This window comes from Muscardinus avellanarius (assembly GCF_963383645.1).
Source record: "Muscardinus avellanarius genome assembly, chromosome: 16".
NCBI classification, from domain to species: Eukaryota; Metazoa; Chordata; class Mammalia; order Rodentia; family Gliridae; genus Muscardinus; species Muscardinus avellanarius.
The window spans coordinates 25,478,727-25,504,140 of record NC_137802.1 but is presented as its reverse complement, the minus strand read 5'-3'; the positions used below and the strand labels follow the sequence as shown (position 1 = coordinate 25,504,140).

At 50.8% G+C, this 25,414-nt stretch overlaps 1 protein-coding gene across 3 annotated transcripts in view; it reads right to left on the bottom strand.

Moving 5' to 3' along the window:
- Nucleotides 1-3,813, bottom strand: part of SEZ6 (seizure related 6 homolog) — a gene marked incomplete at both ends in the record, with an annotated part of 56,906 nt that extends 53,093 nt beyond the window's left edge. For all 3 annotated transcript variants that reach the window (XM_080713387.1, XM_080713388.1, XM_080713386.1), the window contains one exon: nt 3,759-3,813. In XM_080713387.1, the coding sequence (XP_080569513.1) occupies nt 3,759-3,813 (55 nt within the window). The remainder of the gene's footprint in view (nt 1-3,758) is intronic.
- Nucleotides 3,814-25,414: the final 21,601 nt, after the last annotated feature.

Here is a 25,414-nt window from a genome sequence, read left to right as displayed (position 1 = left end):
CTCTTAATGATCTGGTTCCATCATTAGAGTTACTACTGCCTATAGACCCTTTTCTGTGCCTTCTTTCTTGTTTGGGGGAGGGTGGAGTACTGAGCCCTGACAGCTTTGCCCAGGTAGGGGTGCAGGATTCCAGAGCTGAGCCCAGACTGGCAGATGGGCTTGAAAAGGGGGGGGACAAGAAAGGAGGAGGGAGGCTGGAGGGCTCAGGGATGGAGAGAGGAGTTAGGGAAGCAGGCTTTGTGATATACCCTGCATATTCAAGAAGCCATGGTGGGGGCTATAGAGACTCAGCTTCTAATTAAGCCTAGCCCCTGAGTCTCTTGGCTCCCCATTAGTGGCCCCACAGCATCCCCCAAGGCATTTGAAGCTGCCACCCTGCTGAGGAGGCCGGGATGGCCGCCAAGCTCTGCCAAGCTTGACGTGCTTAGGCCGTGAGGGGCAAAAAGCCAACGCAGACTCAACTCCCATTCTCCACAGTCTCTGGATGCTTCAGTCTCCTCAGAAGCCCAGGAGGGGCTCCTGCTGTCCACATCAACCTCTGGGGCTCTGAGTGGAATCCAGGCTCTCTCTTACAGGGCCTTGTCCCCAGTACTACTCACTGACCCTGAAGTTCCAGGCTAGGAATTCCTTCCCCAGCGACCCCCAGACTCAGGGATGTACTGTCAGAATAAAACACCAAGCACCAACCAAGGAGTCTGCTGGGAAGCAGCAGCAATTTCCATTTTAGGTTAAGGCAGCCCCAGCTTGTTAACCCTTGCATCAGTGGGGATCTTGGAAGCCAGGTTTTCCTTCCTTTTCTCTCCTTCCTCCTCCAGGCCTTGCCTTCCTTACCCTATCCTCCAATTCCTGGCAGAATGAGACTGAGACATTTCCCAACCGTGTGGTACCGGGGATTGAACCCAGGGGCATTCTACCTCCAAGCCACATCCCCAGCTCTATTTTTTATTCTTTATTTTGAAATAAAGTCTCTCTAAGAGGGCCTCTTGAAGTAGCTGAGGCTGACCATGAACTTTCAATCCTCCTGTCTCAGCCTCCCAAATACTGGGATTACAAGCACGGGCCACCACGCCGGGCTCCCACCACATTTTAAAGAGAGATCAGAGAGGCGGAACAGTGGGTCCAAGGTTGCACAGCCAGGGAGATAGCCTCGGCACCTAGAGACCCAATCCACCCCAGTCTCAGAAGCTTCCACCTTCAGTCTCCCCAGGCCACATTCACACATGCAGAGTTTAATTAACTTTATTGATATTCAGAAATTAGGAGAATGACTAAAGGTAATTGCTCATTAAAAATCATTAAACTGACACAGCAGGCTCAGGCAGGCACAGCCTCTCCTGCACTGCCTTCTTCCCCCACTGGGGCTAGACCTCCCAGACACCACCCATGGGTTGGGAAGATGCCCCTGCTGGTCCACAATGCCCTCACATCTGGGGTCAACACACCCATCTCTAGCTGCAGAAGGTAATAGGGGATGGAGCCTGTGGAGCGGGCTGCACTCGCCTATCTCTAAGGCCTCCCAGGACTCCCGCAGCTTCTGGGCTGCGCCCTGCACCTGGCTGCAAGCTGCAGCCCCAGTCCCGCATATGAGCAAAGCTCTGAGAACGAGAAGCTGCTAGGCTGCTGGATGGATCACACTGACAGCCAAGGCTCATAGCCCAAGGCCTTTGCTCCTTGAGTCTCTCCTTTGCTGAAGCCTCCAGGGACCCCCAGATGGCCAAATTCACTCCCAATGAGAGGGCTTAGTACTACAAAAACTGGGACCTCAAATCACAAATCACAGCTTGAAAAGGAGGGCCCTCTGGACCTCTCACCCGCCAGGCTTGGCACTGCCAGGGCTTCTTGCTCCCTTCCCTTGAGGAGTGAAAATAAAGGTCTCCACAACAGTCGGACGCCTACCCCAAAAACCCTTTGGGCAGTGACCACATGGGCACTGGAGATCCTAGGGGGGCCGAGAGAACACTGACTGGAAACGCAAAGACAGAGTGGGAAAAATCCTCCCCATATCCACCTCTACACCCCTAGTAGGGCTCCAGGGACTCCCAGCCATGTCAGCCTTTCTCCTGGAGACCGACAATCTCACTCCCACCGAAAAGGAGCTTCTAGCAGAGACTGCTGCTGAACACTGGTGAGCTCACATGGGCTCAGGGCTTAGCTTTCACCCAACATTCAGACCTTCAGAAGCACAGACACCCAGGGATCTGCTACTCCAGACACACAGGGCTATGATCACACACACACACACACACACACACACACACACACACACACACACACACACTCAGACTGCATGCCAGAGAAGATGCACATGGGCCTATGCCCCAGGGGAGCTCTCTAGAACAAGGAAGTGGCCAGACCGCATACAGTCCTGAATTCAGAGGGACATCCTCAGACTTTCAGCCTGGGCTACTGGCTTTACCCCTACCCTCCCAACCCCCCTTCCCCCTCAAGGTAAGGCTTGTGCAGTGAACACAGGGTTCCCATTTCCCTGTGCAGCTGGAGGACCCTTCCTGGCTGGGAGAGGACACCGGGCCACGTGTGAGTGTTGCTAGAGACTCAAGGAGTAGTTTCCAGCCCCTGGAGCTCTAGTCTGAAAGCTGCCATCTAAGAACCCAGCCCAGCCCCTGCCCTGCTGCCCCGTTCATCCCTCTGGTCTGGAAAGACTGAGCTCCGAGGTTGGAAACGGCCCCTCCTCCCCGTCCTCATCAGGCACTAGGAACCATATGGCGAGGGATGGCGGGTCTCAGTTCCAACTGAGGTTTCAGCGACCCCACCCGCAGACCGGTAAAAGCCAGAGGGATCTGCACATCCGTAGCTTCGAAGACAGCTTGTTTGAGCTGCCGGGATGGCAGGTCCAGATCTCCAAAACCTTCCTTCCCCGAAGCACAGAACCTTTATTCTTTCCCCAGAACTCCTATGCTGCCTACTTCAAGGCCAAGCTTCCCTACCCCAGGCAGACGAAGTTGAGGACCTGGCTGCGCTGGGGGCTGGAGCTGCGGGGTGGGAGCGGATCCTGGCCGCGGTGGGGTGGATGGATGGGGGCCGGGTGGAGAAGCAGGCCCGGAGGAAGGCAGAGCCCTGGGTGCGTGCGTGTGTGCGAGTGTGTGCGAGTGTGTGCGAGTGTGTGTGTGTGTGTGTGTGTGTGTGTGTGTGTGTGTGTGTGTGTGTTCGCGCGCGTAAGGAAAGGACTTTGAGGAGGACAGACTATTCCAGGACCTCATCTGCTGCAGCCCAGGGCGAGCGAGCAGCCGGAGAGAGGCCCCGGGGTCCCCGAGTGTCTCCCTGGAACTGCTCTTCAGGTCGGATCCCGGCGGGCAGTGCCGGGCGGCGGGAGGTGGGTGAGACGGTCCCACCCCGGGTCCGGCAGCCATCCCGCCGGGTCCCCCGCAGCGAGGACGCGGGGCCCGGCCCGCCGCGAAGTCGAGCGAAGTTTGGCGGCAGCAGGGAGGGCGGGCCCCGCCGGCCGCGCCGCGCCCCGCACCGCGAGCGCCCCGCGCCCTGGACGCCGGAGCGTGGCGGGGAGCGCGCGGGAGCCGGCGGGGGAGGGCGGCGTGATGAATTGCAGCAGAGAAATCCCATTAGATCCGGGGGGATGATTAAAGGCGAGGTCTCGGCCGGCGCGGATGGCGGGAGCCAGGGAGCGGCGGCAGCTTCCCGCCCGCGGAGCCCGCGCCCCGCCCGGCCCGGCGGCGCCGCCCCCAGCGGACCCGAGCCCCGGGGCGGCGGCGACCCCCACCCGTCCTGCCGGCCGCGGTCCTTACCGTGGGCGGCGAGCGCCAGCAGGGCGGGCAGGAGCAGCGCGGCCGCCGGGCGCATGGTGCAGGTGCGGCCCCCGGCCGGGCCGCGGGGCGGCGGGGGGCTCGGCGGGCGCGGCGCGGGCGGCGGGGCCGGCCGGGGAGAGGGACCGCGCGAGGGTCGGGGCCGCCTCCGCCAGCGCCGGCGGAATCAGCACCACGGCCAGCGCCTGGCGTCGGCGCCGGGCTCGCCGCGCGGGGCGGGCGGGCGGGCGGGGGCGCGGGAGGAGCGGCTTACCGTAAAGGCTCGAGCGGAGGCGCACGCGGCTCGGGAAAGAGCTGCGGGGCTGCCTGCCGTGGGCGCACGGCCCCGCCCTCCGAGCTGCTACGCCCAGGCGAGCCCGCCGCCTTCTGCCCGGTTAGCCCTGCCCAGGGGGTGGCTTCCGACCCGACCCCCCGAGAGAGCCACCGCCTCGCCACCTTCCTTCAGCCCACCCTGGGTACCTGGGAAGACATCGCGGGTGAGGCAGCTGGTGAGGCCCGCGTGCCCTTGTTGCAGCTCCGTCCTGGGCCGGTAATGAAGATGGCTTTTGAGCGTACAAAGGACGATAAATTATTACTTTGCGCTCAATAAATGCCAGGGCTCCAGGCAGCTGCATCAGCAGCAAACTGTGTTCACAGAAAAGCGTAATTATCCTGATATTATAGTTAAAAGGCAGTGGCACTGTGTCCTGGGGAGATGTTCTTCACTTGGCAGGAGGCGACCTGGGCTAAGCTGTGGGGAGCTAACGGTAGTGTCCTAAGCCCCTGCGCTGCTCTGCATCTCGGGGATATTTGCCTCAGCCCCTCTGTGGGCTCAGATCAACAGTGACAGCCAGTTGGCACAGATCCTTCAGGCCAGTATCTAGGTGTGTAGACGCCTGGAACTGGTGCAGAAAATGCGACAGGCCTGGAAGGTGCTTTCTAGAGCTGTTTTACTTTTTATATTTTACATTTTTTACTAGCCTGGTGTGGTGGCACACACCTGTAATCCAAGTACTTGGAAAACTGAGACAGGAGGATCACAGGTATGAGGCCAGCTTTAGCAACTGAGACTCTCAGTGACTTAATGAGACCTGGTTTCAAAATAAAAAGGGAAGGAGGGCGGCTGGAGGTGTATCTTGAAAGTAGAATGCCCTTGGGTTCAATCCCCAGTACTGAAAAACAAAACACAAGATTTTCCTCTCCTCCTCCTTCTCCTTTATTCTTCTCAGTGCCAGTGACTGAAATTGGGGCCTTAAGCACAGTAGGTATGCTTTCTACCACGGAGCTATACCCCTGGTCCACTAGGATTGTTTTAGATAGAGACTTGAAGGATGCCCAGGGGAGTAGCCAGAAAGGGTGTACTATTATTCAACAGCATGGGAAAATGAACTTCTAGGGCTCTCTTGGGCTGAGGAGCCTCAGTGAGTCACAGGGCAGTAAGGGGGCCAGCCCCAGCCACACCATCGTGTGAGGCTGCTGTATAGACCCAGGGGTCCATGATTGGGCTTACTTGAAGAGCTTCAAAGGACACAATGAGACATGACTCTGTGGCTGATGTTACTGTTCTCTATGAAGAAAAAGGAAGGCTGATCCCACCAGGTGTGGTGGCGCACACTTGAATCCCAGCATTTGGGAGGCTGAGACAGGAGGATCGCAGTTCAAGGACAGCCTCAGCTACTTAGTGAGGCCCTTTGGAACTTAGTGAGATCCTGTTTCAAAATAAAGAATAAAAAATAAGGCAGGAGATGTAGCTTGGAGGTCAAATGCCCCTGGGGTCCATCCTCAGACCCCCCCACACAAAAAATAGGGCTGAGGGTGTAGCTTGAAGGTAGAATGCCTCTAGGTTACATCCCTAGTACCACACACACACACACACAAAAAAAAAAGAATAATTAGGGCTGGGGTGTAGCTTGGATGTAGAATGCCCCTGGGTTCCATCTCCCGTACTGAGAAAAAAAAAAAAAAAAAAAAAGGAAGGCTGATTCCCCTCTGTCCCCTGAGAGGACAGCTTTATGTTTGGTTGGTGAGTTCATATATATATATATATATATATACTGAGATTTGAACTCAGGTTCATTTCTACCTTTGAGCTACTACCCCCAGCCCTTTTGAAGCAGTTAGGTTGGTGAGAGTCTCGCCAAGTTGCTGAGGCTGTCTTCAAACCTGTGATCCTCCTGTCACAGCCTCCCAAGTACCAAGATTATAGGCTTATGCCACCACATCTAGCTGTGTTTAGTTCTTTTCAAGTGAACTTGCCTTAGACCCCAGCCACTGTTCAATGCCCTTCTTGACCTCACCTTGGAAGCAGGTGGCAGAACTTCTGCTCTCAAATCTCACTCGTCAGAGAGTCTTTTGGTTTTTCTGTTCCTCACAGTCTCCCAGCTCTCCTCGATGGATTCTCTCTAGATCCTCTTGTGGGCTCTGGGGAGCCTCCTCAACTGCAGTAAAGAATCCCAGGCAGCAGGCAGGTGGCGTGCGGAATTAGCAGAGGGAGACACTGGGAGAGGATTTTTGGACAGTTGTTTTTAGGAGCTGAGGAAAAAGAGAGCAGAAGCAGGAGGATGGCAGGAAGGGGAGGAATGGCTGGAAGGATTAGAGGTGAGGAGAGGAAGCCAGGGAAGCAGGTGCAGCAGGGAGGGAGGAAAAGAATTGCCAACACAGAAGGGAACAGGCGCAGAGCTAGAAGTTTCCATGGCTGAGGAAAGTTTGGGGAAATACTGTCAAATGTCATGAGGCTCCTTCTTGAAGATATTTCTGAGCACTTCCCAGATCTCTAGCTTCCTCAGAATTAAGAGGCTTGGGCAAGAGGGGGTGAGCCATGGTGACCTGAAGGCTGGGAGCAGGCTCACTGGACTCTCTTGGCAGTTGGGTTCCTGGAGGGGTTAGGCCATGCCACAGGAGGGTGAGAGGACCCACCCGGGAATGTGCGGCATCACCTTCCCTGCTGTCTGCACTACCCTAGGCACTTGGGTGGGAGACTATTCTGGGTCCTAGAATACAGCTCGCTGCCCTGGGCTCCAGGGATGGGTTTGTACTGCATGATGGAAATAATAATGCACCTGGGCTATCGCTTCCTCCTAAAGATGATCAACAGGCTTCTATGGGCTGGGCTCCCAGGTAGATTAGAGGAGAGCCTGGGCCAAACTAGGAAGCAGGGAGATTTGTCAATCATCCTCTCTCATGCCCTCCAAGGGGCACACCCTTCCTAGACCTCAGCATCACCTACAGATTGAGGACAATAAAATGCCCAAGGGAATCCAGTTGTATATAGGGTTTGCAGGCTTATAGTGTACTCATTTCATAGACATCTGAAAGTGGCATTCTGTGGGTACCTATAAGATTCCTCACACCGGTCTAATTTCTCTCATTTCTCTTTGGTTCCCCCATCCCATCCCCCCCCCCGCAGACCCTGGGCTTCCACTATCCGTTATTGTTTCACTAAATTTTCTTCTCTTTTCTACTAGATGTCAACTCTGTGAAGGCATGGACTATGTCTGTTTCATCTACCATCAACCTAGCCCATTGGTCAGCACACAGTAGGTGCTCAATAAATATGTGTGAATGAATGATGAGCACGAGGGATGTCTAAAGCCCAAGGCGAGTTACTGGGGACAAAGGGAAGTTCTGAGATAATGGAGAAGGGGTGACTGCTTCCAGCCAGTGAGGCAAATATGCTTTGCATTTCAGTCAACGGAGAAGAGGGAGGAGATTCAAAATGAGGGCATAGCTCAGGCAGAGGGAAAGTGGTGGAAAATGCAAAATAGTTGGGGTGAGGGGAAGACCAATTTGTCAGGTGGAGAAGAGGTAGAGTCCCTGCAGGGAAGGAGGAGGAAGGGCTGGAGTGAGCTGGGGCGAGCTTGAGAGGCTTGGTGGTCATCTGAGCTTCGGATCCTGCTTGGCAGCTGTGCTGAAGGAGCTACCTCATCATAAAGACGTTGGCACACAATTGGGAATCTAGCATTACTAAGGTAGGGTTTCAAGTGCCGTGGTAAGAACTGAGGAGTTCCCTGCCAGCTCTGAGGGCGGGGACCTGGGCTGCTGGGCCTAGGTTAGGATTGAGAGCCAGAGAAGGAAGAAGGGGCTAGCGGTATCACCCGCCCTCTCCACAGCCCCAGCCCAGACCCTGTCAGAAGTCCAGCTCACGTCCCTGGGACAGCTAGCCTCACTTCCCCTCATCACAACTGCCTGTCTGGAGTGATCTCAGGCACACTGAGGACTTATTTTGAAGTCACTTCCAGGATGACACTTGCTTTCTAGGAGAGAAGGAAAATTATTTTCCTTCAAGACAGTTTTCAAACCAGAGCTCTATCTCCCATGGGGCCAAAGAGGTTTGGGGGCTTCAGGAAGCAAGGGCAGGAGCTGCCACCCACTCTAGAGACTGCAGAGGCACAGAGCTGCCTGCTCACCTCAACCTGTGTCTTGGAGCAGGATCCCGGGCCTTACAGCAGGATCCCGGGCCTTGCAGCATCTGGAATAGCCAAAGATGTCAGTCCAGGATTCCTGGATTGCCCAAAGTCAACCCTTTGAACTTAGGGGCAGGAGGTGGACCCTGCCCTAGTAAATGGAGAATCCTGGAGTCTGGGCTCCCGCTCCTAGAGCAGGAACAGATCAGCTGTAGCAAGAGCCCAGGATGGATGGAGACAGCAGGAGAAAGTGATTTGATGTGAGCTACTTTCCATCTCCAAACCGAGGCCTCCAGCCTGCCCACCACCCCCAGCCAAGGCCTTTGATCCTCCACAGCTCCATAAATGTTTAATGCCAACGGCTGGGCAGAAACGAGGCAGGTGCTGGAGCAGGCGGACCGGGGATAGGACTCAAGCTCCATGATATTGGCTAGATTATTTTCACACAGGAGCCTTGGGATGGGTGGGAGGAGGCCTTCCCCCTCTATGTGGAAGGAGAAGTCCCAGGGTTTAAGTTTGTGGTGCTAATAAAGAAAAGTCTTTGAAAACCACCAAGGGGCTGAAAATAAAATGAATAATCAATTGCAGAAGCCCAATCCCCGGTTTGATTGAAGGCAAAAAATGGAAAGTTAAATGACAATCAAATGCAAATACAGCTCAACAAACACCACAGCAATTACCAGGCTCAGGAACCACATGGTGCTTGCAGGCAGCAGGGGTTGGCAATTTGGAAGCCTGGGCCTGTGCAGAGGTGACAAGTGTGTGGCTATTTTAATGGACAGTTAAATAGATGCAAAAACCCTGCATCTATTTTGCATACCCTCACGGGATTCCAGGGAGGTTGTGCCTCCTTCGTGCCTGCCTCTGCGTCGTTTCAGTTTGGAGGAGGACCTGAGTGCTTGGGAGGCCAGAGTGAGTGCAAATCAGAGCCCCCCCCCCCGCCCAGTCTCATTGGACTCTTCTACCAGCTGATGCTGAAGGTGAAGGGCTGAAGTTGAAGGGAGCCCGTGCAATTCTCCACAAAGGTCTCAAGGTGCTGGCCTTCCACCAGCCCAAAGGCCCTGGTAAGAATGGCCTTCTCCTCTAGATTTGCATAATGCTTTGCATCTCATTTGAATGCTATTAATTTGGTGTCAGGCTAGGTTGGCACCGGGTAGAAAAAAGAACAGCTGGCCTCCTCTCTCCCTTCTGTACCCCAGGGCCTACTCTGAACAGATCCATTCCCAATTTAGGGGACATGAAGCTGCCACATTCCCTAACCACTGGTCTTCCCTGATGATCCCAGGGTCTCTTAGTGAAGCCAGCTCCTGAAAGTCAAGGCTGCCTGGGCAGTGTGGCTACTTGCAGTGTTATGCTGAAAGAAGAAGAAAGAATCCCCAAGGGCACCCTTGTCAGACCCAGAGACACCATGGGAGGATGCTGGGAGCCTTCACCTCCCCAGGCAATCAAGGCAGCTTGGCTTGGAAAGGGTCCAAAGATAATAACCAAGAGAGGGAGGGAACAAAGACAGGTGATAATCCTAAAGAAATATAGAGGGCTCGAGAAATAAAATCCACTGAACTCAGTAGTCCTAGTGCTTGGACTTACATAAAATGCATCTGTCCAGAGGCCCTGGGTTTATGGTGCTGGGGCTGGGAGCCGGTCCCAGGTTGATGGCCATGTGATGAGGGCACGGGTCACCAGGTGGGGTGAACACCTGAGAAAGGGGGGAGAGAGGCCCTGGGTGCATCCTGCAGGCGCCCCTGGAAAGTTGTGGTGAGGGCTAAAGGGGCTTACTAGGCTGGCTGAGATGAGATGCCCCTCAAAGGCTCCTTAGGTGGTCTGACCTGTGTGCTTGGCCAACAGAACAGAGTATTTAGGCACATGTCATGCAGGGAGGAGGCAGCAGGGATAAAAAACTGCTCTCCTTTTGTTGAAGAGAAGCCCCCTCCCATACCCTAAAGAGTCCTAGGCCAGCTCTCTGCACCTCTATGGACCAGGGCAGGGTGGGAAGAACAAGCAAATACCCCAGGCAGACTGACCTCACCCTGTCCCAGACAGTGCTCACCCTGGGCCAATCTACTGCAGGGAACAGAAGAATACCCCCTTTTATGCCTGAGGCAAGACTGGGGGGTTGCTCTGAGTAATGTGAGAGGATAATTGTGTTCTTTCCTTTGAGGAAACTCAGGCATGAAGCTTTGCGATTATATAAGACATAGATTCACAGTGAATTCACATTTTATAGTAGGGCCTTAAGTAGTTCCTGTTCAAAGATTGTCACAGTCGGGCATGGTGGTGCACGCTTGTAATCCCAGTACTTGAGAGGCTGAGACAGGAGGATCACGGGTTTACGACCAGCCTCAGCTACTTAGTGAGGCCCTCAGCAACTTGGTGAGACCCTGTTTCAAAATAAAGAATAAAAAATAGGTCTGGGGGAGTATAGCTCAAAGGTAGAATGCTTCTGGGCTCAATCCTCAGTTCTGAAGAAAAAAAAAAAGATTATCACAGTCAGTGACATGCCTTTAATCTCATTGATTTGGGAGATTGAGGCAGGAGGATCACAAGTTCAAGACCACCCTGGGAACTTAATGACCCTGTCTCAAAATAAATAAATAAACATATATATTTGGTGGTACTAGGGGTGGAACCCAGAAGCTTTATACTTCTGGGCTATACTCCCAGACCCATTTTATATTTTATGTGGAAACAGGGTCTCACTAAGTTGCTGAGAGCCTCACTAAGTAGCCGAGGCTGGCTTTGAACCTGTGCGATCCTCCTGTCTCAGCCTCTCTAGTGCGGAGATTACAAGCATGTACCACCAGGCCCGGCAAAAATAAATATTTTTTAAAAGAGCTGGGGGGTATCTCAGCGGTAGAAGGCCCCTGGGTTCAATCTCCACCCAGTACTACAAAAATAAATAAAAATGATTGCCACATATATTTAAAGCAAATACACAATGATTCTGTATATTCTGATTTATTTTATTTCTTTGTTGTGCTGAGGTTCAAACCCGGGTCCTTGTGTGTGTTAAGCAAGCACTCTGCTACTGAGCCACATCCCAGGCCTCTAAATCCCCCTTTTAAAGAAAGTCAGCCTCTGAGTTCAGTGGGATTTTTTCTGACCTTTAAAAATAGTAATAGGCTGGGTGTGGTGGCACACACATGTCTATAATCCCTTGGGAGGCTGAGACAGGAGGATCACAGGTTTAAGGCCAGCTTCAGCAAATTAGCAAGACCAGTTTCAAAGAAAAAATATAAAAAAGGGGTGGCCGTATAGCTTGGAAGCAGAATCCCCCTGGGTTCAATCCTCAGTATCAAACATGCAAAAATAATAAAGAGCTGGGGCTCAGTGGTATAACATCTTCCCAGCATGCGTGAGGGCCTGGGTTCAGTCTCCAGTACTGCCACCAAAATAATAATATTAATGATAATAGCACTATTAATTATTTGCTATTACTGCACATTAAGCCAGGAATTTTAACTCTATCCTCATAATAGCTCTATGATATAAATGAGGAACTGAGGCTTCAGGAGGCCCAGCGGTTTGTAGCTAGTGAGTCGTGAAACCGTGCAGAGCTGCCAAGGCAGGGCGGGAAGATGCAGGTGGCACTGGGCCTTGGTAGCTGCAGGCGGGGAGGGATGTCAGGCTCCCTGCCTCTGCCCGGGGTGACTTGCAGGAGGCCTGTGCATGGATGTTCTCTGGAGTGGTTCCTGGAGGGAGGGTTGCTTGGAGCAGGTAGGGAGGGTTGGCTACTTATTAACTTACTCATTTGACAGATACTTAACAAGGACTGGGGTTGGATTCTTGAGGATTCAAAGGAGAGTGGCCAGAGGTCAGTCTAGAGTGGGAGGTAGCACCCAGAGCCACCAGCAGGGGGCGGCTCCAGCACCCTCCAGGGAGGCCCGTGATGAGGATTTGGGGCTTGCCTGGGGAGCTGCGATTCGGTAAAAAGCCACAGGATGGGTAGAAGTTTTATGACTGAAGAGGGAAGGGATGGGAAGAGCATTCCACAGGGGGAAACTGAAAATGCACGGGTAGCAGGGGGGATTGCTCGGCTGGACAGCAGAGAATAAGTGTGGTGAGAGCTGGGTGTGGCGACCCACGCCTGTATTCCCAGTACTTGGGAGGGTGAGGCAGGAGGATCTCAGGTTGGAGGATAGCCTCAGCAAGTAGTTCATCAACCTAGTGAGGTCCTATTTCAAAACAAAAATAAAAGCCGAGTGTGGTGGTGGACACTTTTTTTTTTTTTTTTTTTTGGTGGTACTAGGATTCCTGGAAACCCTTCTACCTCTGGGCTACACTCCCAAACCCATTTTTACACTTTTTTATTTGGAAACAGGGTCTCTTAAGTCAGCGCGGCTGGCTTGGAACCTGTGCGATCCTTCTGTTTCAGCCTCCCAAGCACGGGGATTACAAGCATGCGCCACCACGCCAGGCGGTGGTGGATACTTTTAATTCCAGTACTTGGGAGGCCTAGAGAAGGTTTGAGGACAGCCCCAGCTACTTAGTGAGGCCCTCTGAAACTTAGACCCCATTTCAAAATAAAAAATAAGCCAGGCATGGTGGTGCACACTTGTAATCTCAGCATTCTGGAGGCTGAGATCTTCGGAGGAGAATCGTGGTTCACGGACAGCCTCAGCTACTTAGTGAGGCCCTCTGCAACTCAATGAGACCCTGTTTCAAAATAAAGAATAAAAAATAGGGTTGGGGGTGTAGCTCAGAAGTAGAATGCCTCTAGGTTCCATCCATCCCCAGTATCACAAAAGATAAATTAAAAAATTAAATAGGGCTGGGGGGGGTTGTAGCTTAGAGGGTGTAGCTTAGAGGGTTCAATCATCAGTATCAAGAAAATAAAAATAGGGCTGGGCATGGTGGCACACGCTTGTAATCCCCACGCTTGGGAGGCATAGACAGGAGGATCGTTCTGGTATGAAGCCAGCCTTGCTGGCTTAAGAGACCCTGTTTCCAAAATAAAAAAATATATAAAAGAGTGTATCCCGGAGGTAAAAGGGCTTCCAGGAACCCCAGAACCACCAAAAAAATAAAAATAAAAATAGGCCGGGCGTGGTGGTGCACGCTTGAAATCCTAGCTTTTGGGAGATGAAGACCAGAGGATCGTGGTTCTCAGACAGCCTCAGTTACTTAGTGAGGCCCTCCGCAACTTAGACCCTGTTTCAAAATAAAGAATAAAAAAATAGGGCAGGGGATGTATCTCGGAGGTAAAATATCCATGGATCCCATCCCCTGACAGCAAAAATAAATAAATAAAAAATAAAAAATAAAAATAAGAAGTGTGGTGTAGGGTGTGAGGGTGTGCTGGGAAGGAGGCGGATGTAGAGCTCTGGCGTGAGGGCTGGGGTGAGAGCCCTAGGCCCCCCTGCTGCCCATCTATCTGCTCATGTCTTCACTCACCCTTCACTCAAGCACCTACCCTGTTCATTCATCAGCCTCTCATTTGTTTCTGAAATGAGAGGACATTTATTGAGTACCTTGTGTGTGTCAGAAACTGAGCCAGCTCCTGGAAAGGCAGCACCCTCAAGGACCTCCCAGGAACAGGAGGGGAGAAGAGGCTCAACATACTGCGATATAGTATGGCCGTCTCTACAAGACACACGGCTCTGGAGGTCCTCTGATGCCAGCTATCAGCTGTGGTCCATGCTTCCCAAGGCAAGGGTATAGCATCCCCTCCAGTGAGATCCTCCAGATGCATGGATCCTCTTGGCACCTCATCCTGTTCCTCCCTGCTGCAAAAGCAGCACACTAAGCCAGGCGTGGTGGCACACGCCTGAAATACCAGAAGTTGGGAAGCTAAGACAGGATCATAGGCTAAAGGCTATCCTCAGCAACTTAGCGAGAATCTGAGCAAACTAATGAGGCTCTGTTTCAAAACAAAAATTAAAAAGGGCTGGGGGTGTAGCTAGGAGGTAGAATGCCCCTGGATTCAATTTCCAGTACAAAAAAAAGGGGGGGGAAGAAAGAAAGAAAGAAAGAGGAAAAGAAAGAAAGAAAGAAAGAAAGAGAAAGAAAGAGGCAGCACGTGTCTCCCAGTCCCAGGTGTGGGACATGTATCTGGAGTTCCTTTTTACTGACACTGCCTTTGGGTCCCAGAAGCATCATGGTCTCAAAAAGAACCCAAGTGGCCTGGCAGGAGCCCTTGGTCAGGTCTCCCTCACCATCCCTCCGGAGCCAGCTTTAGACACAGCTCCAGCCATTTCGTCTTCTGGGCAGGAAAATAGGACAGAAATCCTGAGTGGCTCTGATTTCCAGCTCTGCAGCCCCACCCCTCATGTACACACTCCTCCTGGAACAACTTGTCTTCTGCTTGTGACATCAGAATGGTCTCTATGGCAACTGACTGTGAGGTCACTGGTCCTTAAAGCCACAGAATCTGTGAGTGCAGACAATGGCCTGGAGGGAGGAAGGGTGCAAAATGAAGATTAGAGCCGGGCATGGTGGCGCATGCCTATAGTCCCAGTACTTGGGAGGCTGAAACAGGAGTATAACAGGTTCAAATTCAGCCTCGGCAACTTAGCAGGACCCTCAGCAACCTAGCGAAACCCTGTTTTTAAGTTAAAAAAAAAAAGGCTGACAGTGTAGCTCAGAGGTGGAATGCCCTTTGGACCATCCTCAGTATCAAACATAAATAAATCAATGAAATAAGAAAACAGAGGCTGAGTAATTTGCCTAAGGTGACTGGGCAAATAAACTATGATGGGGCTGGGAGTGTGTGTGTGTGTGTGTGTGTGTGTGTGTGTGTGTGTTACTAGGAATAAAACCCAAAAGCATTCTACCTCTGAACTATACCCCAGCCCTATTTTTTTTTTTTTAATTTAGAAACAGGGTCTCACTAAGTTGCAGAGAGCCTCACTAAGTTGCTGAGGCTGGCTTCAAACCTGTGCGATCCTCCTGTCTCAGCCTCCCAAGTACTGGGATTATAAGCATATGCCTCCAAGCCTGGCTTGGAACTAGGATTTGAACTTGGTCCTCCTGGCTCAAGAACCCACACTCCCAACTCCCATATTATGCCTACCCCCGGGAATCCTGTCCATTCATTTTTTCCCATGACTGCCATCACAGATGTCCTCTTTGGGTTCTCCCACCCCTCACTCTCTCCTTCCAGCTGAGCCTGGGTCCAGTGCAGCCTGAAGAATGCAAATTCCCTCTCGCCTGCCTCAGCCATCTGCCTTCCCCTTCCCTGAAATAAAGCTGTGGCTGCCGACCACAGCCGAGCCACCACCGGATCCCTTGCTTATTTCAAGTCCTCCTAAAGCTTGTTGAGTTCTTAACTTATTAAAGATAAGCACATGGAAATAGGGAGCAAATCTCTTTATTTATGACATAATCTCCAGCCCAGAAAAGCGGCAGGAACAGTGTTGCCTATATTAGGGAACCAATAGGAAAAAAATCAATTAGATCCGCCAGAGCATTTTGCTATTAACTTTCTTCTGATGTTTCTCTTAGGGCTGGCCGTGGGGGTCTCTGCCAGTGGCCCTGCTGGAGGAGAGAACTTTATAGAAAAGAGGGGGGGATGTCACAGGACAACAGCAGGCTCCCAGAAAGACAGGGAGTGTCCTTTACTGCAGCCAAACCTCAGCCAGTACAGTGTGTGTGTGTGTGTGTGTGTGTGTGTGTGTGTGTGTGTGTGTGTGTGTTACAGGTGCACTCTACCACTGAGTCATATCCCTAACCCTTTGTATTTTTTGTTTTCAGAGTCTAAGTTGCTGAGAGTCTGGCTAAGTTGTCCAGACTGGCCTTGAACCTGTGATCCTCCTGCCTCTGCCTTCTGAATAGTTGGGATTACAATCCTGTGACAATATGCCCTGCTCAGGAATTCTGCATGTTGATTTCACCTCCGTGTGTGTGTGTGTGTGTGTGTGTGTGTGTGTGTGTGTGTGTGTGTTTGTGTGTGTGTGTGTGTGTGTGTGTTACTGGGGATTGAACCCAGGGGTGTTCTATCCCTGAGCTACACCCCTATCCCTTTTTATTGTTTATTTATTTAATTTTTGTGGTACTAGAGATGGAACCTAGGGACATTCTACATCTGAGCTACATCCCCAGCCCTACTTTTTTTTTTAATTTGGAAAGAAGGTCTCACTAAGCTGGAGAGTGCCTCTAAATTGCTGAGGCTGGCCTTGAGCCTGCCTTCCCTGTACTGGGATTCCAGGTGTGTGCCCCCAGCCCAGCTCACCTCCTTGTTTTTTCCCCACAATTTTAGCTGTGCCACCAGGGGTGTCGTGGTTACTCTTTGCTTCTAGCAGACTTGAACCCCAAGTCTGCTGGCTTTGTTGAGGGCAGGATCTAATTCTTCCTGCATGATCAATATCCTGCCGGGGCTCTTATTGACTGATGTTTAATGGAATCTTCTGTCTCAGACTTGCAGCCACCCATGGTGTCCCCAAATCTATCTGTCTGCCTCCAGGAACAACTTTCAAAATGTCTAGGGCTAAGACAGGACTCACCCTTATTCCTGAGAGCGTCCAGCAAGGGGGATGCCTAGCTCCCATAGTAGCCCCAGATTTCCTTTCTCAAAGGCAGGGACCTATGATTTGTTTGGTAGCTTTATCTCTGGGTGAGGCATGTAGCAGGTGCTCAATAAATATTCATTGAATTAATAATTATTATGATCTATTGGCTGTCAGGGCTGTGTGTCAGGGCTAAGAAAGGTGAGTATTTTGTTCCCAGAAATAGGTCCCCTTTGCTGTTGTCCTGAATCAGAAGACAGTCCAGGAGGGCCTTCTCATTTTGTTTAGTTTGATGTTGTTTTTTTGGCCAGGCAAGGTGGCTCTGAAAAGCAGGTGCTATAACCCCCATTTTACACGAGAGGAAAGAGACTCACAGAGGAGAAATAATGTGTCCGGGTTTATAAGCAAATCAGATATTTTATGTTCATCTACTTTTAGTCATGAAGAAGTCCTTCTTGAAGTCTAACCTAAACCATTCCTGTTTCAGCAGCACCGTGCCCTTCTCTGCCGTGCAAACTTCTCTTGGTGCAGGAGTGTCCATCAGTTCCTCGCACATTGTGGACTCAAAATGAATATTCAACACCAAACCTCACAGAGGCCAGCCCTGCAGGGCAGGCAATGAACCAACCTTCCTCATGCCTGTTCATTATTATAATTAATATTGAGCCGGGGTTGGTGGCGACCTCACCCTCACTAGGTATTTGGGCTATTTTAGAAGCTTATTCAGATCAATGACAGACAGCTCCAAATAGATAAACTCCCTGCCATCCAGACGAATCAATTGCAACACTGCCGTCACAACAAGCCCAAGAAATCAATCTGATTTCAGGCGACATGGTAACTCAGAGCTGGGCAAACGGGTTTTAATTTCCGTGTGGCTGAGACCCAGCTTCCTGTGCTCACTGGAGCGCCCCTCCTTCCTAGCTGGTGCTCATGCCCAGGTGTCCAGGGCCCTTGGAAAGCTCAGGTCAATCGGGGTGGCTGCATGGAAGACAGGGTGGCCCGGAGGCGGTGTGACTTTGAGCAAGACTCTTGACCCCAGACCCAGAAGGAGCTGACTCAGACCTGCTACTGGGATCCTTGTTTTGCTGGCTTCGGCTCTGATTTTCCGCTGCCCTCTGCAAAAACCAAGCCTGGAGGCCCTTCTGGGCTGCCTCCCAAGCCAGGGAGCTGCAGAGGTAGGCTGCCTGCCTCAGCTATTGGGAAGACTGCCTTTCTTAGTCTTAAAGATTGAGTTTGTCTACTAGGGCAACAACAATCTCACCAAGACAGAGTCATTTATTGGGTGTCTATGCCTGGGAACTATGCTAAGTATTTCAATGCAGTGATTTTGTTTTGTAGTACTGGGGAATGAACCCAGCGTCTTGTACCTGTTAGGTGAGTGCTCTACTACTGAGCCATATCTCCAGCCCAACACATCTTCTTTTTAACCCTGGACACAGCCCAAGGTGACAGCAATTATTCACATTTTGCAGGAAAGAAAATCAAAGTTCAGAGAGGTGGAATAACTTGCCCTGAGTCACAAAGCTTGTGAGCGGCAGAGTCTGGATTTGAGCCAATGTCTATTAGACTCCATTGCCTAAGCTTAGGCCACCACATTCTGCTAAAGATGACATCTGATGTCTCATCCTCCTCCGCCTGCCTGAATAAATGGAGACGGCGCTATTCCTTCGGGCTGCCAGGGAATTCCTTTCTCAGAAATTCTCACAATGAGCAATTATTCCTTGAACTTTCCCCTTGGTGGATGGGTCAGGTACTGTGCTGAGGGTGTTGAGGACATGCGGGGGGTGGGGGTGGGGGTGGGGGAGAGCTGGCCTTTCCACACTCCAGCTCAGGGCCCTTGTTATATCTTGATGAGGAGGAATGAGGGTTGGGGTAGGCAGCAGAGTCTTGGGAGCTGTGGCTTTAGAGTCAACAGACCTGGGCTCAAATTCTAGCCCAACCACTCATTAAATGAATGATCCTCGACAAATAAGTGTCTTCACTTCTTGGGATGTCCCTTTTCCTATCCATATGGTAGGGACAGTTCCACCCTGTGCACTGTGTGGAGGGTGCCACTGCGTGGCATCCAGTGGGCGTGCAGCGTGTGTTGGGTTCCTTCCCCCTCTCTTGTCCCTGCTCTTTCTGGAACCTTGTGTCTTGGGTATCCAGTTCCGAACAGCCAAGGTCAGGACTTTCCAGATATGTTTTAGCCCTGAAATTCTTTAATCAAGATCCACCTTATGAGGAAGGCAAGGATAAAATGCAAGCCAGCCCCAGGGAGCTGTTCAGTCGAGATAGGGTGTTCAGAGTCCCAGAGTAGCCCCTGCGGTCCCCACACAGCTGGGCCAGGGGGATTTTCTGGTCCCAACACTCTCTCAGCTATCAGCCACCTCCAGCCTGTTCTGGGTTTAGAGCATGAAGTGGCTGAAGCTGCCCTGGGTCCCAGCCAGGCCTCACAGCCAGCTGTTCTGGGGTGGGCATTTGGCTGGGAAGGTGCAGACCTGGAGGTTAGATGGTCCCAGGTTGTGCAGGGGTCTCTTTTGTCCTGGGGAGCATGGGGCCCTCATGGGAGAGAGATGCCTGGTCATCCTCCGGGAACCACAGGACACAGCCCAGCAATGGGAATGACAATACCACACAGCTCTTAGTGAGCGACAGAGGCGGATTAAAACCTGGGCCTCTGCGGCTTCAGGGGCCGGGACTGCCCCTGCCTCTGTCCTCTGTTCGGTGGTTGTCCCCCACTCCCTATTCTACAGAAGTGATCTCTCAGCCCTTTTCCCCGACAAATACAGACCATGGAGACGGAAACTCAAATCGAAGCAGGAGGGAATGCGATTAGCTACGGGGAGGGACTTCCTGACTGCTTAGCATGTCCCTAGGGTAGCTTATTAGGCAGGCAGTGCGTGCTTTCTCTTTGGAGAGGGTGTGTGTGTGTATGTGTGTGTGTGTGTGTGTGTGTGTGTGTGTGTGTGTCCTCAGGACGGCGGGGCCTCTGTGGCTTCTGCTTCCCCAAAGCTCCTGAAAGACAGGATGACCTCTGGTGTGCGCACATGCGTGGCTTTACCTTTGGTAACGTTCATTTTCCGACTCTGTAGCACTTGCACATGGTTCCAAAAATAAGGGGGAAAAAAAGGTTATTCACGGAAGTTTCCCTCCCACCATCTCTCCTGCCTAGCAGCAAGCCACGCTATCTGTTTCTCTCTAGACGCGGACAAGCAAACAGGGACACATACTCTCTTTCCTCAGTCCTATTTTTAATACACATGATGTAGCATTCCCTGCACACTCTGTGCCTCGCTTTTGTCACCTGACAATATATCTTGGAGATTACTCCGAATCAGTACATAAAGAGCCGCCTTACTCTTAGGTGTCTTTTTATGGTCACAGGCTTCTCAGCAGCTCAGAAGTAATCACATCTGGTTTGATTAGTTTCACATTTCCATTTATGATATCCCCGCCCAGAGAGGGCAGGACACCTCTCCAAGGTCACGCAGCAAGGACTAGGGACCCGCACTGGGCCTCTCCCCCTCCTCTGCCCCTGGCTCCTGTCCTCAGCCACCTGGAGGCCAGGCAGAGGCCGACAGCTACCCAGGCGACCAGAAGGAAGGCAGGGGTGGGGGTTGGGGGATGCTTCTCTAATTGAAATGCTCTGGGCGCTGCTGCTGGCTTGCGAGGCACACCTGGCAGGCAGGCTAGCGGCGACCGGTGCAGCAGGTCCGAGGAGGCCGCAGAGGCCGCGGAGGCTGCGGAGGGGGCGGTGGTCGAGCGCCCACGTGGGTGCAGGCAAGGCGGGCTGATTCCTAGGAAAGCCCGCGCAGCGTGCTACCCAGTAATGAGCTCCCAGGGCCCGAGGTGAGCTTCCCCGGCTGCTCACACGGCAGCCGCGTGGCACCAAAGAACACGGGTACTTTTTTTTTCCTTCCGTGCCTGACAGCTCATTAGAAGAATTAATTTACTCCAGCGTTTGCAGTTTAAAGGACATTATTTACTGGTTAATTGTTGTTATTACAAAATGTTAAATATCATTATTTATTTCCGAGGCTCTGACAGCTTCTCTGACAGAAATTTATTGGGCGAGACTCTATCACCGGTGATGCCCCTGTGCGGGGCAGCGTTAAAATGGGCAGGGAAGGCACTATGAGGGGCAGAATGTGCACCCTGGCCACTCAAGGACAAGTGATCACCCTCTCGCTCCCTCCTTTCTGCATACAGATGAGTGTATTGTAGTGGGAGGGGTAGCAGCAAGGGACCTGGCCTTGTATAAGGCTGCAGTTAGGGGTCAGGGTGAAAGATGCCAGAAGCCGGGCGTGGTGGCCCAGGTTTGTAATCCCAGCATTCAGGAGGCTGAGGTTTGCAGACAGCCTCGGCTACTTAGTGAGGCCCTCTGCAACTTAGTGAGACCCTATTTAAAAAATAAAGAATAAAAAATAGGGCAAGGGGTGTAGCTCGGAGGTCGAATGCCCCTGGGTTCTATCCTCAGACCCACACACACACACAAAAAAAATATGTCAGAGGCCCAGCTGTGACCATGAGGCCTAGACCTTGGATCATCTCTTAAAGGTTACTTCTGGCATACACCTGTAATCTCAGTACTTGGGAGGCTGAGACAGAAGAAGAGGAGGTTAATGCCAGCCCTAGCAACTTACCAAGGCTCTCAGCAACTTAGTGAGACCCTTAGCAATTTAGTAAGACCTTGTTTCAAAATAAAAATAAAATAAAATAAAATAGAGCTGGGTGTAGCTCAGAGGGTTCAATCCCTCATGTATACACACATCATATATGCATGCACAGAGAGAGAGAGAGAGAGAGGGTTATTATTATTATTTTGCGATACTGGGGATGGAACCAAGGGGCATTCTACCTCTGAGCTACACCTCCAGCCCTATTTTTTTATTCTTTATTTTGAAACAGGTTCTCACTGAGTTGCACAGGGCCTCACTAAGTAGCTGAGGCTGTCCTCAAACCGCTGTCCTCTTGTCTCAGCCTCCCAAATGCTGGGATTACAAGTGCGTGCCATCACACCTGGCTCAGAAAAGGTTATTTCTAAGAATGCACATCCTCAGGCCACTGTCACAGAATTGAAGAGCCAGGAGGATGCTTCAGGACCCTCGAGTATGAGGGCTGTAAATGGCCCATAGATTTGAGTTGGAACTATTCAGGAGACTTCACACAAAACCCCCAGATTTCTGGCTTAAAAAATTAGAGACTCGCCGGGTGTGGTGGCGCACGCTTGTAATCCCAGCATTTGGGAGGCTGAGACAGGAGGATCACGGTTCACAGACAGTCTCAGCAGCTTAGTGAGGCCGTTTGCAACTCAGCATGACCCTATTTTATTTTTATTTTTATTTATTTATTTTTGTGTGTGTGTGTGGTACTGGGGTTCCTGGAAGCCCTTCTACCTCCGGGCTACACTCCCAGACCTATTCTATACTTTTTATTTGGAAACAGGGTCTCTTAAGCCAGTGCGGCTGGCTTTGAACTTGTACAATACTCCTGTCTCTGCCTCCCAAGCGTGGGGATTACAAGTGTGCACCACCACACCTGGCAAGCAAGACCCTGTTTTATTTTTTATTTTTTTGGGTGGTACTGGGGTTCCTGGAAGCCCTTCTACCTCCGGGCTACACTCCCAGACCTATTTTTACATTTTTATTTGGAAGCAGGGTCTCCTAAGCCAGCACGCGCGGCTGGCTTTGAACCTGCGAGATCCTCCTGTCTCTGCCTCCCAAGCGCGGGGATTACAAGCGTGCGCCACCACGCCCGGCTAGACCCTGTTTTAAAATAAAGAATAAGCTGGGCATGGTGGCACACGCTTGTAATCCCCGCGCTTGGGAGGCAGAGACAGGAGAATTGTGCAGGTTTGAAGCCAGCCTCGCTGGCTTTAAGAGACCCTGTTTCCAAATAAAAATATAAAAATAGCTGGGCGTGGTGACACACACTTGTAATCCCTGTGCTTGAGAGGTGGAGAGAGGAGGATCGCGCAGGTTCGAAGACAGCCTTGCTGGTTTAAGAGACCCTGTTTCCAAATAAAAATATAAAAATAGGCCTGGGAGTGTAGCCTGGAGGTAGAAGGGCTTCCAGGAACCCCAGTACCACACACAAAAAAATTATATATATCTGGTATATATATGTATGTCTGGGAGTGTAGCCCGGAGGTAGAAGGGTTTCCAAGAACCCCAGTACCACCAAAAAATAAAATAGAGTAAAATAAAGAATAAAAAATAGGGCTGAGGGTGAAGCTCGGAGGTAGAATGCCCCTGGGTTTCATCCCCAGTACCATAAAAAATAAAAAATAAATATAAAAATTAGAGACTCTTAGCTGGGTGTGGTAGCACACACTTTTAATCCCAGCATTTGGGAGGCTGAGACAAGAGGATCACAGTTTGTGGACAGCCTCAGCTACTTAGTGAGGCCCTGTGCAACTCAGTGAAACCCTGTTTCAAAATAAGGAATAAAACATAGGGCTGGGGTGTAGCTCGGAGATGGAATGAATGCCCCTGGGTACCATCCCCAGTACTGAAAAAAAATAGACTCTTGCCACACTTGACCCATAGTCAGTGGGTGGTGACCAGCGGGCACTGAAGGGCAGTGCCATTCAAGGGACGTACCTATCCTCTGTGAGCATTTGAGGGTTTTGTTTTCTGTGTGTGTGTGTGTGTGTGTGTGTGTGTGTGTGTGTGTGTGTATTCGAGCACACGTGCACATGTGTGTCTGTCACTGGGGATTGAACTCAGGGGCATTCTACCTATGAGCTACATCCCAGTCCTATTTTATTTTATTTATTTTATTTTATTTGAAACAGCGTCTCATATTAATGAGAGTTTCACTACTTGCTGAGGCTGTCCTCCAACCTTCTCTCCTCCTGCCTCAGCCTCCCAAGTACTGGGATTACAGGTGTGCACCACCACACCTGGCTTGACATTTGAGTTTTCTACTCTTGCCCGCTCTGAAGAGCAAGAAAGGAAGAAACTGGGTCAAGAAGCTTGACTCAGATGGGCCAAGGCTCTGAGGACCAGGACCATGGTGCAGCCTAATTTCACCCTGTTGTGCTGTCCCCCAAAGCCGTCTGTGCCTACCTCCTCTCGGTTGGGTTTGGAGTGAGTTCTGGCAGCCTCAGGGCCAGGAACCAGAGGCAGCCTAGTGAAAGTTTATAATGAGGTTGGCTCAGAGATAAAATGCCCCTGTGTTCAATCCCAAGTACCACAAAAAAGGGGGGCTGGAGGTGTAGCTCGGAGGTAGAATATCCCTGGTCTCAGTCCCCAGGCTGAATACTCTCATTTTACAAGTTAAGAGCCTCAGGCGCAGAGGCAGCCTGCAGGAGCTGAGTACTGATGGATGCAATGTGTCTGTGGTGGTCCTGATCCTCTCTCCATCCCATCCGGGTATGGAGAGCGTGTTGTTGCCTGAGAACAGCACTCAACCCTGGGAAATTCTGACCTTGCTGGCAACAGTAGCCCTTTAGACAAGGTCCTGGCTCCCATCCTTTCCTCCCCAGGAATCTGAAGGCAGCAGGGACCCTCAAGAAAATTTTGGAGACCCAAAGGAAGATGAAAAGTACTTTGAAAAAGTATGAAAATGGTCTCAATGGAGCCTTAAATTCTGATGAAGTTATTTCTGGCTGACACACTGGTTTATTTTAGACCCTTCCTCATTTCTTCCAGGTGAGAGGTCCTAATTCCTTGTCTGGTGAGACAAGAAGAGACCAGCTCTATTGGAGTGAATTCTGAGCAGAGTCAGAAACCATTGAGGAATTTTAGAGATTCTCAGAATTCTAGGGCTTGCTGTCCTTCGGAGGTCTTCTCCACCAGCTTCTTCATTTTATTTTATTACCATGTTAAATTTCTAAAAATTGTATTCATTTTTGGAATAGGTGATACATGGCCAAAGCACAAAATTCAAGTTATAAAATAGTACGCGAATAGACTCTCCCAGTGCTCAGAGGCAGCTGATGCCATTAGTTGCTTATGTTTCACTATATTTAAAAGCATCATTGTTTTTCTTTTTTGTTCACTGTAGAAAATACAGTCATTCCTGCAAAAGCAAATAAAGATCATATGCAATCCACTCTTTGGAGCTGAATACTGCTCACATTTTGGTGTCTAAGCAGCCAGCCTTTTCTCTTGGCAGAGACACATGTGTCTGTAGGTACAAACTTCATAACCTGGTTTTATTATTTGTTTACAATAAATATGATTTCTCAAAAGTGAAGGTCGGAGAGGATGCAGGAAAATGGATCGCAGTGGGTACCTAGGTGAGAGTGATGAGCCTAGGTTAGGATTAAGGGGGCAGCTTTGCCTCATCTTTATTATTTGAAATTTTTTTTAGAATAAAAATAAATTTATCTATTACTTCCCTTGTTATTTTTCTAGAACCTAATTTTTAATGACTGCTTTGGAAGGCTGCTAACTAAACCAGTCCTTTATTATTGTGACTCGTTATTATTGTGATTTTAAGATGTTTGGAAATCTTTCCATAATAAAACAAGCTGGAGTTGGGAGTGGTGGAGCACGCTTGTAGTCCCAGCATTTGGGAGGCTGAGACAGGAGGATCCAGGTTCGTGGACAGCCTCAGCTACTTAGTGAGACCCTGTTTCAAAATATAGAATAAAAAATAGGGCTGAGGGTATTATAGCTCAGAGGTAGAATGCCCCTGGGTTCCATCTCCAGTACCACAAAAAGAAAGAAAGAAAGAAAGAAAGAAAGAGAAGAAAGAAAGAAAGAAAGAAAGAAAGAAAGAAAGAAAGAATAAAACAAGCTGGAGTTAGGTGTGGTGGTGCACGCCTATAATCCCAGTATTTAAAACAAGGCTGAGACTGGAGGATGGCAGGTTCGAGGAC